At 42.2% G+C, this 15,306-nt stretch overlaps 1 protein-coding gene across 2 annotated transcripts in view; it reads left to right on the top strand.

Moving 5' to 3' along the window:
* The window catches only part of nova2 (NOVA alternative splicing regulator 2), a 77,571-nt gene that overhangs the window by 14,043 nt on the left and 48,222 nt on the right, over positions 1–15,306 (top strand). For both annotated transcript variants that reach the window (XM_069710522.1, XM_069710523.1), the window contains one exon: positions 3,388–3,531. In XM_069710522.1, coding sequence (XP_069566623.1) covers positions 3,388–3,531 — 144 coding nt within the window. The remainder of the gene's footprint in view (positions 1–3,387; positions 3,532–15,306) is intronic.

Raw genomic sequence — 15,306 nt, 5'->3', positions numbered from 1 at the left:
TCAGCAAACTCCCAGAATCCTTTTGCTAGATGATCATAATTATCAAACCGAGCAGAGACCAGATCGGCAACTGAAATCACCCTTGTGGGGTATAAAGGTTCTTTTACTAATTACATTAATTTATAGTGAGTTGTCACAAACACCTCCGCTCCACTGTTGTACTGTGCTACAGGGATTTGACAGGAGTTGTAGCCACTCAGAGGCATTTAATAAGACTCGGTGTAACTATATGGGATCATAAATCTTCCGTTTGGTTGTCCCAGCTGTGCCACTCAATCCAGGCAGGATATTCTTTTTTATTTTGCGTATGCACTTGTGCACCTCGGTGTCTTCACTCGTTCACCTGGGTAACAAAAGCAAGCAGAGTTACAAGGTGCCGCACCCTTGTGAGAAAGTGTGCCCCCTAACAGTAATCCTATTTTAATCTGCCCCCCCCCCCCCACCTCCCCCGAGGTTACGTGTCCTGGATTATCAAATATGAAGAATGCTGTGCGGGAGGGAGCCTCAGACATGTTAAATCAGCAGCATTTTAAAGAGACATTACGCCTCTAAATCATGCTAGAAACTATATGTGGAGGATTCATGGCATCATAACGTGCATATTGAAGACTTCCATGGTAGAATTACATTAGAAAATAATTTATATTTTCTGAAAATTATTGCTGACATGAATACTGATGAGATTATGAATTTATCTATAGATTATCTATATATTGAGTTATTTTAGTTATCAATAACTCTTTAATTCAAATCTGTATGAATAAAAAAAATTATAAAATGAAATGAAAATTGACAATTAAGCAATGACAGACACTCAAAATAGCTGTTTAGAAATAGAGTAATAAAACAAGCAAAAATTATAAGGATTTATGGTTTATAGATTTATGGTTTTAACCCCTATACAATTGCAGTAAGCAGAAGTTTGTTGCTGCTCATGCATTTGTAAAGACCTAAAGCAGTTTCTGTGCAGTTTGGATAGATTTGCCCTGAATATCTGTTTTATTTGACAACATTGTTGACATGTGACAATTAGATATGACCGTGTAAAACCTTCAAAACTGAAGAGCATGAGAATTTTGCTAAATGAACCCCAGCACAATAAAATAAAATTATATAGAAAGATAAAACAGTTTGCTGCGTTTGTTTTATAACTCTTCTTGTGACAATTAAAAATCCGCAGTTTGACAACTTCAGCACCATTTCCAGAAAAGAAACAGAAAAACTTTCATGTTCCTTTAAACAAGAAGGAACGAGGAGCCAAGTATGAGGTGGTGCTTCTCTTCAGTTGACCCACAACATGTTGATATTGTTGCCACGGAAACAAAGGCCCATCTATCCCAGAGGAGGAAGAGGGGCTTTCTCTCCCTCTCATTGCATTTTCAAAGTTCGAGCAGGCTGGTTCATTCACCTTTTTTGCTTTAGTGGTAGATTTTTTTTTTTAACAAACACTGTAGTTGTTTGCTTTCCATCTTTAGGAGAGTCATGAAAATGACAAAAAAAACAAAACAAGAGATGAACTTGAAAATGTCCGACCCGGTTAAGTCCTTCACGACACCTGTAACCGATGCTGTTTTCAATTCACATGCAAATATAACATTTCTCTGACAACGGAGAGCTGCTGGAGTTTTTTATTTATTGATTTTTTTTTAAAGTGCGTTTTGTTTTCATGCGTTTGCTTCGCTTCATTAAACTGCACCGATTACAGCCTGTGCATATAAACCTGGATAGTCTGTAAAACTCCAGAATTCATGTTGGAAAATGTGAGGTCACGTTTCACTCTTGACCAATGATGATCATGAAAGATTCTTTCTTTAAGAGCCCTAAATTACCATTAAAAAAAAAAAAAATACCCTCATAAGATTCAGCATTTGATTTTGTCCCTCTAATGAAGCAGGATGACCTCTCCAGAGCTACCTGTCAGTCTACCACTTTTTATAAGTACATTTAAACAAGTTTGAAAAGTTTCATGTTTGATATTTTCTACTTTTTTAATGTTACAACAAAACAGTGTCATTGTTGGCACGTGGTCTTCGGTACTTGATAACCTGATGCAGCTGTTAGAGAAGAGAAAGAGGGATAAACATTCAAAACAGCCTTTTAGACAAACAGCATAAGGTTTTTTTGTTTTGGTTGGAGATTCAAATTTGAATCGTATCTTCGTGTACTTGTTTTGGGTTAGACTACAACAGTTGACATTCCTCAATGATTTCTCAGGTGAGGCAGTAAAACCAAAGCACGACATAATTTATCACAAAGAAGGCAACAACAAAGTAAAAACAGTGAAAACTCCTGAATTTCACATTTGATTTGGCTGCAGAGGTTGAACTCCTCTTAAAGAAGGAATGACTGTTTTTCTGTTGCGAGGCCTCCTTCTTTTCCACCTTCAGGCTGATTATACCAAATGTATTTTCTCATGACAAATCTGACTGCAGTTAGCTGACGCCAGAGCTGAAAACAGCAACACAAAGGCCACATGAAAGAAAAGACATCTTCTTTTCATAGCCAGAGTTTACAGTGTTCCTCAATGCAGGTGCAGCTCCATGTTAGCTGGATAAAAAGCAGAAATGATTTGATATCTGGGCCTGAGCTCGCCTGCTTTGTGTTTATTTATGTGAGCATATCTGCACATGTTAATCAGTGCATGTATGTGTGTGTTTGTGTGTGCGTGTCATGGCAGGAATTGTGGTGTTATGCATTCACGAGCATCGTTTGAATCTGATTAGTTTTAATACCAAAACCGACGTGCAGCATATTCCTTCGCTCTCCCCCCTTCGAGCCAAGACGGTGACGAGGACCAGATTCCTCAGGCCTAACGCTGAAATTAGATCAGACCAATCTGGAGAGAGTGTTTAGAGTCTCGTGTAAATGGATGTGCAGAGAAAGAGGAGAGATAACGCTGGCAGGGAATCATCAGATTATGGAAATAATTAGTTGTCATGGATAACAGTCATCATTTGATATGATTGGGTGGATTTACGCAGCTTCGGGAAGCCTCGGATGGTCGGTTGAGGGGGGAAGACGAATAGAAAGACGAATCATTGTGCTTTGGCGTAGTGATGCAGCATCGTCTCGCATCTGTTCTGTCAGCCTGTGATTACTGACAAACACGTTCCTTCCACTTCACAGTTTACACTCGTTCAAACAAGATGATCTCTGGGCTGAAAGGATTTTTTTTTTCTTCTGCGTTTTGCAAGCTCGAACACACTTTTGTCGAATTGCTACAAATCAAAGAAAAACAATACAACCAAAAGGCACGCATGAGGGCAAAGGTTTAAAAAGACTAGCAATGCACACTGTGGCTTTTTGTGATTTTCTTTTCTTTGCATTAAAAACAACATGAACTGCAGTAGCTCTGTCTAACTTCCCGTTTCCTGTTTCCTGCTGCAGAGGAAGGCGAGTACTTCCTGAAGGTTTTGATTCCCAGCTATGCTGCGGGGTCAATCATCGGGAAGGGAGGTCAGACCATCGTCCAGCTGCAGAAAGAGACTGGAGCCACCATCAAACTGTCCAAATCCAAAGACTTCTACCCCGGTAAGACGCCATAAACTGGGATGGATGGATGATGGATGATGGATGGATGGATGAATGGATGGATGGATGGAGGATGGATGGATGAATGAATGGATGGATGGATGGAGGATGATGGATAATGGATGATGGATGATTGGATTGATTTGTCCTAATGTAAACACACACACACACACACACACACACCTGTGTTGACCACAGGTCAGGAACAGAAGACCGGCTGCTGGTTGATATACGACGACCTTGACGACCTTGACGACCTTGACGACCTTGACAAACACAATCTTGTATCAATGCCTTGAAATCAGTTTATGGGTTTTTAAAGGGCGCTTCGTTCCTCTGGGTATGTGTGTGTGTGTGTGTGTGTGTGTGTGTGACCCTTTGTGTTGTCTGACTTTTTAAGTCCTTGGGGACACATGGGGCCTTGACCGGGTTTTCAAAACACACACACACACACACACACACACACACACACACACACACACACACACACACACACACACACACACACACACACACACACACACACACACACACACACACACAGCCCACCAGAGATCAGGATTACAGGATCAGGGTTGAAATTGTATTTGTCTAAACTCTTAATGCTGCCCTGACGTGACATGTGACTGCAGCAGTGAGAAGGAGGAAGGCTGCGACCTGCTGCGTCTGTACGTCTGTACGTCTGTACGTCTGTACGTCTGTACGTCTGTACGTCTGTACGTCTGTACGTCTGTACGTCTGTACGTCTGTACGTCTGTAGTCGGCCTGCTCGTACTGTCCTGCTGCGGGTTGAAGGTTTGACTCGTCTGTTCGATCTGTGGAAGGCACAGATTGGATTGCGTCATGCGCACGCTTCACATTAAACACCTATCAGAGGGCTGAAAACCCTTTCTGCCGTGAAATCCTTTCATATGTGTGCTTTGCAATCTGTTTTGACACCGAGGGCGTCCTTGTGACGTCCTTTTAAACCGTACGAGTCGTAGAGAGGAATGAATAATGGTCGGGCTACGAATACTTGGGGTAAGGTTGGGGGACGACGACGGTTTTGGTTAAACGCTGAAAAATCCAAAGCGTCCCATTTTACTTAACCAAGACCACAATCTTTCTTTAACCTCAGCCAAGTGTTTAGAGATGCCTGAACACAACCAATGAAACTTTATTTATGTTTTAGTTTCTCACAAGTGGATATTTGAAAAAAAAAAAAAAAAAAAAACATTAAATACATTGACAGTGATGGTTTTGCATGATGATGAAAAGCCTCCGAAATATAAGATGCACGAGCCTTTCTGTGGTTCGACTCCACTTTGTGTAACCTCAAACCAACGTGAAGCAACACTGTCGAGATTTAAGTGCCCTCATAAACATCCATTTTAGCCGAGCTGTTACCCAGTGGCAGGTCGCGGAGTACGGTGAAACATATTCCTGTGACCCAAATCTATTGTAATGATGCACACTTTTCTCTCTAAAAACAATTCTCACATCCTCCAGGGCTCCTGTAAGAAGTAAAAAGCCCTGCAGAGGTAAAATTACAGTACTTGTTTGCACTAAAACAAGGCATCAGCAGTGGCACTAAACACTCCCACCTCCAGTTAAACTCCCAGCAACTTCCCAGTGTTGTCACAGTGCCTGCAGAGTCACTGATGTAATCGCTGCCCGTGAGCCAATCGCTTTCTTTTTTTTTCATTACTTCATGTTTATATTGGTTTGTGTTGCTGTTCATTTTTGGCCCGGATTCTCTGGAATATCAAGAGACTATTCTGGTTAAATAAAGATCAGATAAATAGAAAAGAAAAACACTAATTGTAAGCTTTACTTACATGTTCACATTTTGCCACTACAAAATTAATTTGCAAACTTTTAGCTCTGGTGCTACGGTTTTTACTTTAAAAGGAAATTAAAACAGAAATGGCTTTTGGTCGTCTCGAACACGAATTTCAGGATGATGTGTTCTGGAAATAAAAGTCATCAACACCGTGAATAATTTTCCTATAAAGCTTTATTTCACATCATTCTCTCCTCAGTTCCGCCCAGCTGCATTCAGCCTCTTTTTCCCTCCACTTTAAACTCCAACTGTGGCCTCCAAGTATTTATTTAGTTTGAAATTCAGCTCTCAGTCTCGTTGTTGTGCAGTGTGTGTGTGTGTGTGTGTGTGTGTGTGTGTGTGTGTGTGTGTGTGTGTGTGTGTGTGTGTGTGTGTGTGTGTGTGTGTGTGTTTAAAACTGTGTGAAAGTGTGTGTGTCATTTTAGTGTTAGGGTCGGCAAACAAGCCGCCGTTGTTTGACATCGGCACACGAGGCTCCTGAAAGCTTTGCCAGCTAGAACAGATGCAAGGTGCAAGAGGCTCCAAGAAGTACACACACACACACACACACACACACACACACACACACACACACACACACACACACACACACACACACACACACACACACACACACACACACACGTGCATGGACACAGATACTTGTTACTGCTCTGAAACTAAATATAAGCACCAACCGAACTGCCAACATATAGAGTTAACTTACACAAGCACATAAATCCAAGGAAGGTTTGCACACTTGGACAGAGGATGTGTAAATCTACAAAAGTATTTATACACACACACACACACACACACACACACAGATATATATATATATATGTATTTATTGTACACACACCAACATGGCTTCTAATCTTCTGGGGCAAAGCCAAGAAGAACTGAAGAGAAAGAAGGGAGGAAGGGAGACAAGTGAAAGAAAAATAAAACAAGAAAGAGAGGGTTGTATGGGCCTCAGTCTGGAGGGGAGGACAGAAGGAGCTGTGTGCGTGTGGACGTGTGTGTGTGTGTGTGTGTGTGTGTGTGTGTGTGTGTGTGTGTGTGTGTGTGTGTGTGTGTGTGTGTGTGTGTGTGTGTGTGTGTGTGTGTGTGTGTGTGTGTGTGTGCATGCATGCATGTGATGTGCACCCTTCCTCGGCTCTGAAGGGGGCATCTGTATGCAAATGAGACACGGTTCTTCCTGGGTGACAAATCAAAAGGCCCACCTGCTGCAAGGGCCCGTGTGTGTGTGTGTGTGTGTGTGTGTGTGTGTGTGTGTGTGTGTGTGTGTGTGTGTGTGTGTGTGTGTGTGTGTGTGTGTGTGTGTGTGTGTGTGTGTGTGTGTGTGTGTGTGTGTGTGTGAGGGCCAGTCTAATGAACAGAGTTGAGAGTAACTGCTGTGTCTTGGCCAAAGCGTCTCATTCCTCAGAAGACATTAGCTGCCCTCCTTTCCTCCCCCCCCCCCCCTCCCCCAACATACATCCCACATTTAAATCCTGCTGGACGTCATTGGAGTTTTGGGAATTTAATTTCATTGACGTGGGAAAAAACATAATAATTAGAGACAAATTTAAACTTTAAACTAAAAATTTTATTATTTTCAAGTTGAAATCTGTCTATATGTTTGGTTGATTTAAGTCTGGTGGAACTTATGCTTGTCGAGCAAAAACCCCAAAATAAATTACGATAACACAGTTAAGGGATGTTGAGAACTTGTCGAGAGTCCCACAGAGTGAAAGCTGCATCGAGCCAAAACAAGATGTGATCCAACAACAACAAAATAACATATTTCAGCTCAGACACAAACAAATGTGATTTTCCTTCCAAAATGAGATCATCAATTTGAACTAAGACGAAGCACCTCTGGCTCTTACAGCCGTTCTTTATCGAAAAACTCTCTCGGCCTTTGGCAGCACACAGAGTACAAGGAGACATCTCAACCTGGATCTTGCAGATTAGAAGTGCTGAAAGATAAAGTTAAAATTAAAAAAAAGAAATCCAACTGAATTCGGGTTTTACAGCAAATTCCTAAAAAATGTTTTGTTTAAATCAACGCCATAATTTCCCCTTCGGGGGGGAATATGAAATTTGAAGCAGCAAATTGAATGTGACGGGAGAGGACGCCGCGTGGAGACACAAAAGAAAAACAATACGAGGCTAAAAATAGAAAATCCAATGAGCGGCAGAGACAATAAAAATCAACATAATAGGATAAAAACAACTGTGAGGTTAATATGAGCATTTCAAAGACCTGAAGGGGGTTTACATGAACAGAACGCAGAGGGATATGGATTCCTTGTAGACTCAACAAATGCCACAAGCAAGAGATTTACGATTAGAAGATGTGTGAATCTGGACAGGAAACAGTTTTCAAACACGTGACCTTGTCTCACCTTGTCTCACCTTGTCTCACCTTGTCTCACCGTGTCTCACCGTGTCTCACCGTGTTCCCCTTTCCTCAGCCTACATTCCTCCACTCGTACATCACACCCATCATTCCCCCTTTCCACCATTTCCTTCTCTTCCTTTTTATCCACGCATCCTTCGATCCGGCTCCATCTCGCCCATCAGTCACTTCTCCCTCCCCCTCCCCCTCCCCCCCCCCTCCCCCTGTGCTTCCTCTCCCTCCTTCCTCTTCCCCTCCGTCTCTCCCTTCATCCCATCTGGAAAATAGTGCAGCAGCAGCACTTAAGCCGACAACCAATTAGCAAGGAGCAGCGGTACTGGGGGTTGAGACAGGCCACCATTCATCCTCACACACACACACACACACACACACACACACACACACACACACACACACACACACACACACACACACACACCCACAGCACTATGCGACCCACCATTCACTATTATGGCACAACAGATTTATTACACACCCGTACAGTACAAGGCAGTGCCGCTTCCAAATATAGCTTCTCACTGTCTCGCTCTCGCTCTATTTGTTTCTGTCTCTCTCTCTCTCTCCTGCGCTCACTAAAAACACGTGAACACAACAGCATTTCATATTTAACGCTGCGTCTGCAAAACGGCAGTCAGCAATATACAATTAAAGGGGAAAAAAACCGAAAATAAACAAGAACCCCTTTCCACATATAAGGACATCAAGAATTCTCGACTTGTTTGTGTGTTTGTGAGAGAGAGAGAGAAATAACCCAAATGAAACATGAAGCCATGTCAGTGCAGACGAATGAAGTAGTGTATTATCTCCATAGCTGTTTATTTCTAATGATATGAATTATTTAACATTTTAGAAAATACTGTTATTTGCCTTCTTCTCAGAAGGACCACTGACCTACTGATTCATTGGCTAATTATCTATAACATTATTAATTACTCGTGATCGGAGTCATCTGAACCTTTACTCCACTTTCATAAATGAATCGTGAACATTATTATGTTGTTAGTACCTACAGGGCGTCTTTTCTGTTTAAATATTTGAGGCTAAGGTCTCTAATAGTCATAAATATGAACCGCTGTGTTTGATTTTGTTTTGTGGGTTTTTCGAAGGTTGTTTTTTTCCTGCTGTACTTCAGTTAGGATTCAAACATATCCGCTGCTCTTGTGCTCTTAAGAATTTATTTAGTGATGAAATTAGTCTTACGTTTTCTTTGATTTTGCTTTAAATAGGCCGTGAGTATTATTTAATCTGATTTCGTTGCCATAAATAGTTTCGAGAATAATAATTCCTCAAAAGGTAAACAGCAGAATCAAATAAAATACGAGTCAAAATTCATATTTCCACAATGAGTTCATCCGGATTGGTGCAGCAGCCGCTCCATCGGCGGCTGCGGCTCCATCCGTCGGTTGATCAGTTTGTATCGACAACAAATACAGCCGCTGCAGCTTCACATCAAATATTCACCTGTTTTATAATTAGAATCGACCTGCCTCCCACCTCCTCTTCTCCTCGCCGCTGAGATATTGACCTCTGGTCAAACACGGAGACAAAACCATAAAGACAAACTTCAAAACCTTTCTGAAAGATTCCTCACCAATGACATGGAGCCATTTATGTGTTTGCTTGTGGAAACTCTGAATGCCTGAAAAAGCAGGTTCGAGTCCTCTTCAACAAAAGCACTAGTGCTTGGTTAAAAATCTGAACATAATCTCTTATGAAGAAAGTATAAAGCAGCAACTATCCTCATTCAAGAGAAGGTTTCAGGTTATTTCGGTTTTACGAAAACTGTTAAACTGATCTGTGTTTCAAATACAGTTGAAACTTAAATTTACAAAAGATAATTTGCCCTGCAAACATCTGGAAATTACTTTCAACTCATTTTGATTTATTTTTCCATGAAAAAAAATAAAGCTTAAACCTTTAATGTGCTGGGTTTTTTTTTTTTTTAACTAAAAGCAACTGAAACCAAATTTGTTTTCTTCACTGCCAAAATCTGACCTCATTGTGTGACAAGCTACCAAAACATCCAGTAAAAGTGTTCATCGTGAGATCATTTGTCTTTACGAGCTTCACTTGCTTTACTCTGTAAAATCAAATTTAATCAAACCAAATACAGAAAATAAAAAAAATAAATAAAAAAACCCAGATTTGAAGCAGAAACATGACGTAAACTCTCCAGAATATTGTATGTTTGCTCTCTGCGTTGGTTATCTGTGTGGACCGTAGTATCAGTATCTGCTGTAAACGCCACCCGGAGCACGACGCATTCCTGCAGCCGTGACTTCATTACCACATATAACTCACTTCGGTTGAGCCTGATCCAAACCGAGTCTGATTGTTAATGAGACGCCCCCAAAGGACGGCGACCACATGTTCTAATCTGACTCGCGTTTGCACAACTGCAGAGAAGACGGAGCCGGTTAGTTTCTCATTAGCAGCTGAGAAAACGCTGCAGCTCCACTGAGTCACGTGTGAAGTGAACAGAGCCCGATACTCCGGTGGTTATTCATTAGTCACTCTACGGCCAAAAGTATCAACACTGTATAACTCTGTCGTCCACCTACTTTTGGCCACATCATGTATGAAAAACATGACAAATTATTTAAGCATTACAAATTCTGTATTTCTGTCTGTTTGCACAGCGTCTCTCAAACTCTACCTCCATCTCCCCTCTGCTGCTCCTTTTCTTCTTAGTTTCTGTACAGTCTGTCTCACTCTCCCTGTCTCACTCTCTCGGTCTCACTCTCTCTGTCTCACTCTCCCTGTCTCACTCTCTCTGTCTCACTCTCCCTGTCTCACTCTCCCTGTCTCACTCTCTCTGTCTCACTCTCTCTGTCTCCTCTGTCTGTCCTCTGTCACAGCGTGCCACCATTTTAGAGTTCTGTCTTTAATCCGCACCATGATTGCGGTTTTCAGTATTAAATATCTCATGTGCCTACACACACGCACACACGCACACGCGCACACACGCACACACGCACACACACACACACACACACACACACACACACACACACACACACACACACACACACACACACACACACACACACACACACACGCAAACAAAACCAGCACACATCTGTCGTGAAAGGCTACATGAACTAACATAACACCTGACTCACACACACACACACACACACACACACACACACACACGCACACACGCTGCATCCAGCCTTTATCAACATCACTGATTTCAACACTCAAAGCCTCTTATGCAGCTCTAAGCTCTCAGACTGAGAGATAGGACGCTGCAATATTACATATCACACACACACACACACACACACACACACACACACACACACACACACACACACACACACACACATGCAACTGTAATGAATTTCCTGTTTGTTAGCCATTTCCCCTCTTCATTAAGCGACTTATTCATTATAAAAATCATCTGTTTACTAGTTATAACGAGATGATTTCCACTAAATTAGATTCTGACTCCGCTTCCGTCTGAATTTGTCAAATTATTGCAGAAAACTGATGCCAGTTAAAGTGTCGGCAGTCTGTCGGAGCCCGTGTGTCACAGCTAATCACAGCTTTGCCCAAATTGAAACCCCTTTCTTCGTCTCTTACTTTATTTATACTTTATTTTTCAGTATTTTTGATCCTATCCAGTAACTGCAGATGAACCACCCATTTGTTAAAAACACACATTTACATCATGATCATATCCATTCTTGTAGGTATCGTTCAGAACTTTAATAATATGAATAGAAACTTGATATTTATAGTGAATTTACTGGTGCAGATGACAAACCGGATTTCCTGAATGAGCTTTTCTTTTAAAATAAAAATAAAAATCCCGGGTGGATGCATTACCTTGTGTTTTTTATGTTGTATTTGTTTGCGTGCGTGTGACGTCACGCGGCGGGCAGGCTGCGTACTGCCGCTGTACCGGTCGGTGCCACGCAGGCTGACAGACAGACAGACCATCATACCCCAGCAGTCAGACTGCACCTCCGTCAGCTCGTCACAGGCTCCACCACGACGCTGAAAGCTTTTCATTTAGTTCAGACAGCAGGTTTTAATCTACATTTATACAACAGCGTCTTCTTAAAAGGAGGTTTGACAGTTGATTTGTAATCAGACGTGTTTGAAAAGGACGACAGCAGCTTACAGAAAATAAAAAGATCATCAGGGTTCAAAGAAATATGCAGTATTGTTGTATTTAAAATGTAACGCAAGAAGTGTATTGATTTTATTTTATAAAGCAATTTGATATGAGATGCAGTCTGTGGAGTTTATGCAAATGTGATACCACTTAATTAAAAGTGTTTTTAATAGGAAAATCTTCGACATATCTTTGTTTGCTGTAGGTCACCGGGTCATTTTTATATCCCATATTGGATTTTCGGCTACATTTTAGAAATGATGAAGGTCGACCTTCAGTTGATGAATTCCTTTTCTTTCAAACAGACGCACAGTTTGGAGCAGAGAAGGTCAAATTAAAAGTAGTGGGAGCTTGTTGCTTCCGTCTAAAGTGCCTTTCTGAGTGTGTTTCTGTGTTGAGCGGCTCCGGTGGGAGCTGAACTCTGAACTCTGGCAGAATGAACATGAACTCATGCAGAAGGAGACCGCTCAAACTGAGCAGCGTTAATACCACACTGACATACAGCTCTGTCAACCAGCTCAGAGGCAGACTCAAACCGACAACCCTCCATGCCCAGGGAGCTAAAGGAAGAAAAACTAACAGGCCAACAATGATAAACTGTAAATACGCTGACCGAATTAATTACCATATTATATTTGCTTATTGCTCCAACTTTTCTCAGGCTGGAGATTTGAGTTTCTATCGGTTGTTGTGTGGACTGTGTTACCTTGACAGCTTATAAAAGTAATCATCACCTCTTTGATACGTTGTCAACAAATATATTTGCAATATTTTGTTGCACTTAATTGCGCAGGTGTTCCTTTTATTGTGTTCTGCACTGCTTAGCGATGTCATGTGCTTTCCCTGTTTTATATGAACTATCAGCAGAGAAGAATCTTGAGCTAAAGTTTAAAGACGAATCATTATTTTGACGCAGCAGTCATAGTTTTTCAGTTTGAGTTACTCCAGAAGAATTCATTTTAATGTCGCAAATGACTGACCGCGATTTGTGTGCAGTCTCTCTGAAAGGGTTTCGCTTCCAGTTTCTGAGCGTTTCGGTTGTAAATCTGATTTCATGGACAGGATACCTGAAACCTTTACACGTGACCCAGTGCCACCCAGATCTGACAGGACAGGTGTAGTGTAGCATGTAGTGTGATTGTCAGATAGAGTGCAGTCACGTCGTGCCGCCCTGACAGCCCCGCTCCGGCACCCGGTCGCTCCCCACCGCTGCAGCTCTCCGGTCGCATCAGTCAGCCCTGCAGACAGGCATGGTTAATCAATCTGTGCACCGCATCTGCCGCTTGGAGGGCTGAGCCCGGGTGTCGGGATACACCCACCTGCAATGGACCATTTCTTTTTACTGGAACTGCACATTTCTTGTCCTCTTCTCTCCCCCCCCCCTCCCTCTCTTTCTGGTCTTTCATTCCCACCTCTATAAGTGGTCGAATTCAAAACGGCATAACCGCTCATTAGGAATGCAGATGTTGGTGATCGATATTGTTTTTTCTTCACGTCAGTGCTTTCTGTCTCTCCATTTGTTGCCTTTGTGTTTAGACTTTTAATAAGGGAGTGTTGAGGGTCCCAGTGAGGCCAACCGTAAATAGAACAGCAGGAATATGGCCGGATCAATGCTGCACTGAAGCGTGCGTGTGCGCGTGTTTAAGTGTTTCAACCTCTGTATGTGTGAGAGAGAAAGAGTGCGCGTGTAAGTCAGAGTGAAAGTGTGTGCGTGTCCTTGGGAAGTGGTGCGATAGTGCAGTCTCTCTGAAATACGACCGTCATAAACCCTCTCAAACACTTTCACCGCCTCTATCGCTGCCCAGCACGCACACGCTCACCAGCGCGCACTCGCCCTTGGGATGATCACCATTGATCACCGCTGCGGATCTGTGTTTGTGTGTGTTTACTTGCTGAGATGATTGTGGACGTAAGAAAACCTGAATCTCATTTGGTGTCGTTACCTCACACTGCGAGCTCGGGCCGAAGCATCAGCACGAGCAGAACCAACAATAAAGAAACGTAAAGTTCTTGGATAGTGACGAGCTGAGAAACTATGACTGAACATCATAGTTGATCCACACAGTTAACGGAAGCTTTTCTGTTCGGTTCTTGGTGTTTCATGGGTTTATTCTGGGAGAGAAATCATCTGGAAAGCAGATAGTGATGTGTTTTTTGTTGTTGTTGTTGTTGCTCCAGTTTATTTGGAATAAACAAGACATTAATTGCGTGGTTACCATGAGCAGCAATGATCGGACAAAGATGCTTTTATTGACCAGATTCCATCTCCAGAAAATTCCATTTAACCAACAGAAAAGCGAAAGAAAATTGTCATGCCGGTAGAAAAAGGTGTTTTGGGAATTAAAATCATCTTTTTATTTATTTTTCTTAAAAAAATTCAGGCTATTAAATAATTATTTATCGTAAAATCCTTGTCTGAGATGTTTTATTATACATAATTTAGTGGCTTTATGTTTCCCCCCAGTCTGAGAGCTGTTGTGATGAATGGGATTCACTTGGATTCACATCTGTAAGCTTCATCCTTTTAATATTAGATGCACACAGACGGACTACCGGCTATCTGCCGGGTAAGCTCACGTGACAAACCTGAACAAAATGTGAAACTGCTTTTATTTCATCCTCGTTTGACAAACCAAAGCCTCCACTTCACTGCACCAAAGGATCTTTCTTTTAATTGGTGTTTAATTGGCATTTCTTCACATTAATCAGCTGCTCGTATCCGCAGTTTCAATAAATGAGGAATTCCTACATCACCGGTTTGTGGAACAAAACTAAATCTGTGTTTGTTTTTTTTTTTATTATTATTACATTTTATATTTGTTTGTTTTTGTTGTTCTAAATCTTACTGGCAGCAAATGTTGGCTTGCAGCCATGTCACTCAGGTCTGAAACGTCCACGGACGATTTACCAAAAAGGGCCGATCTAAAATATGGAACATAAATTGCTGTTTTGCTGTCTGTAGTGTGAAAAGAAGACTTTTCCTTTCCTTATGTGAGGAGGAGGAGGAGGAGGAGGAGGATGTGTAGACTTCCAGTATTGCAGCACTGAAGTGACAATTCAGCATTTTGCGCATGTGCACGAGTGAGACGGAGAGTTAAAGAGATTCCACCTGCCACTCAAAGCATCATGGCGCCCTGCTGCCGCTCAAACTGCAGCGTCATTGCGAAGGCTCTTCCTGTCTCCGTTGTGCCCGGCTGAGGTGCGTCTCCCCGGGTGAAGGAGCTACCGCCGGTCCCAGGCTCCGCTGAGGCCTGCAGCCTGACGGGACACACGGCTCAGACACAGCTGGACTCCCGGTTGGAGCTGTTAAATACGTTGTGCGGTGTTGCTCTTGATCCACTTCCAGGTCTGGCCAAGATGTGGAAAAGACATTTCCACCAAGAAGTCTTCCGACAGCTAATCTGCTGAGTTTGTCATCGAGTTGGTTTCCGAGCGTACCGT

This window comes from Brachyistius frenatus, unplaced genomic scaffold, assembly GCF_029030835.1.
Source record: "Brachyistius frenatus isolate BFR_SWC_R1_liver_20210118 unplaced genomic scaffold, ASM2903083v1 Contig_92, whole genome shotgun sequence".
Lineage (NCBI taxonomy): Eukaryota > Metazoa > Chordata > Actinopteri > Embiotocidae > Brachyistius > Brachyistius frenatus.
The sequence above is the reverse complement of the archived record's forward strand: the minus strand, read 5'-3'. Positions and strand labels throughout refer to the sequence as shown.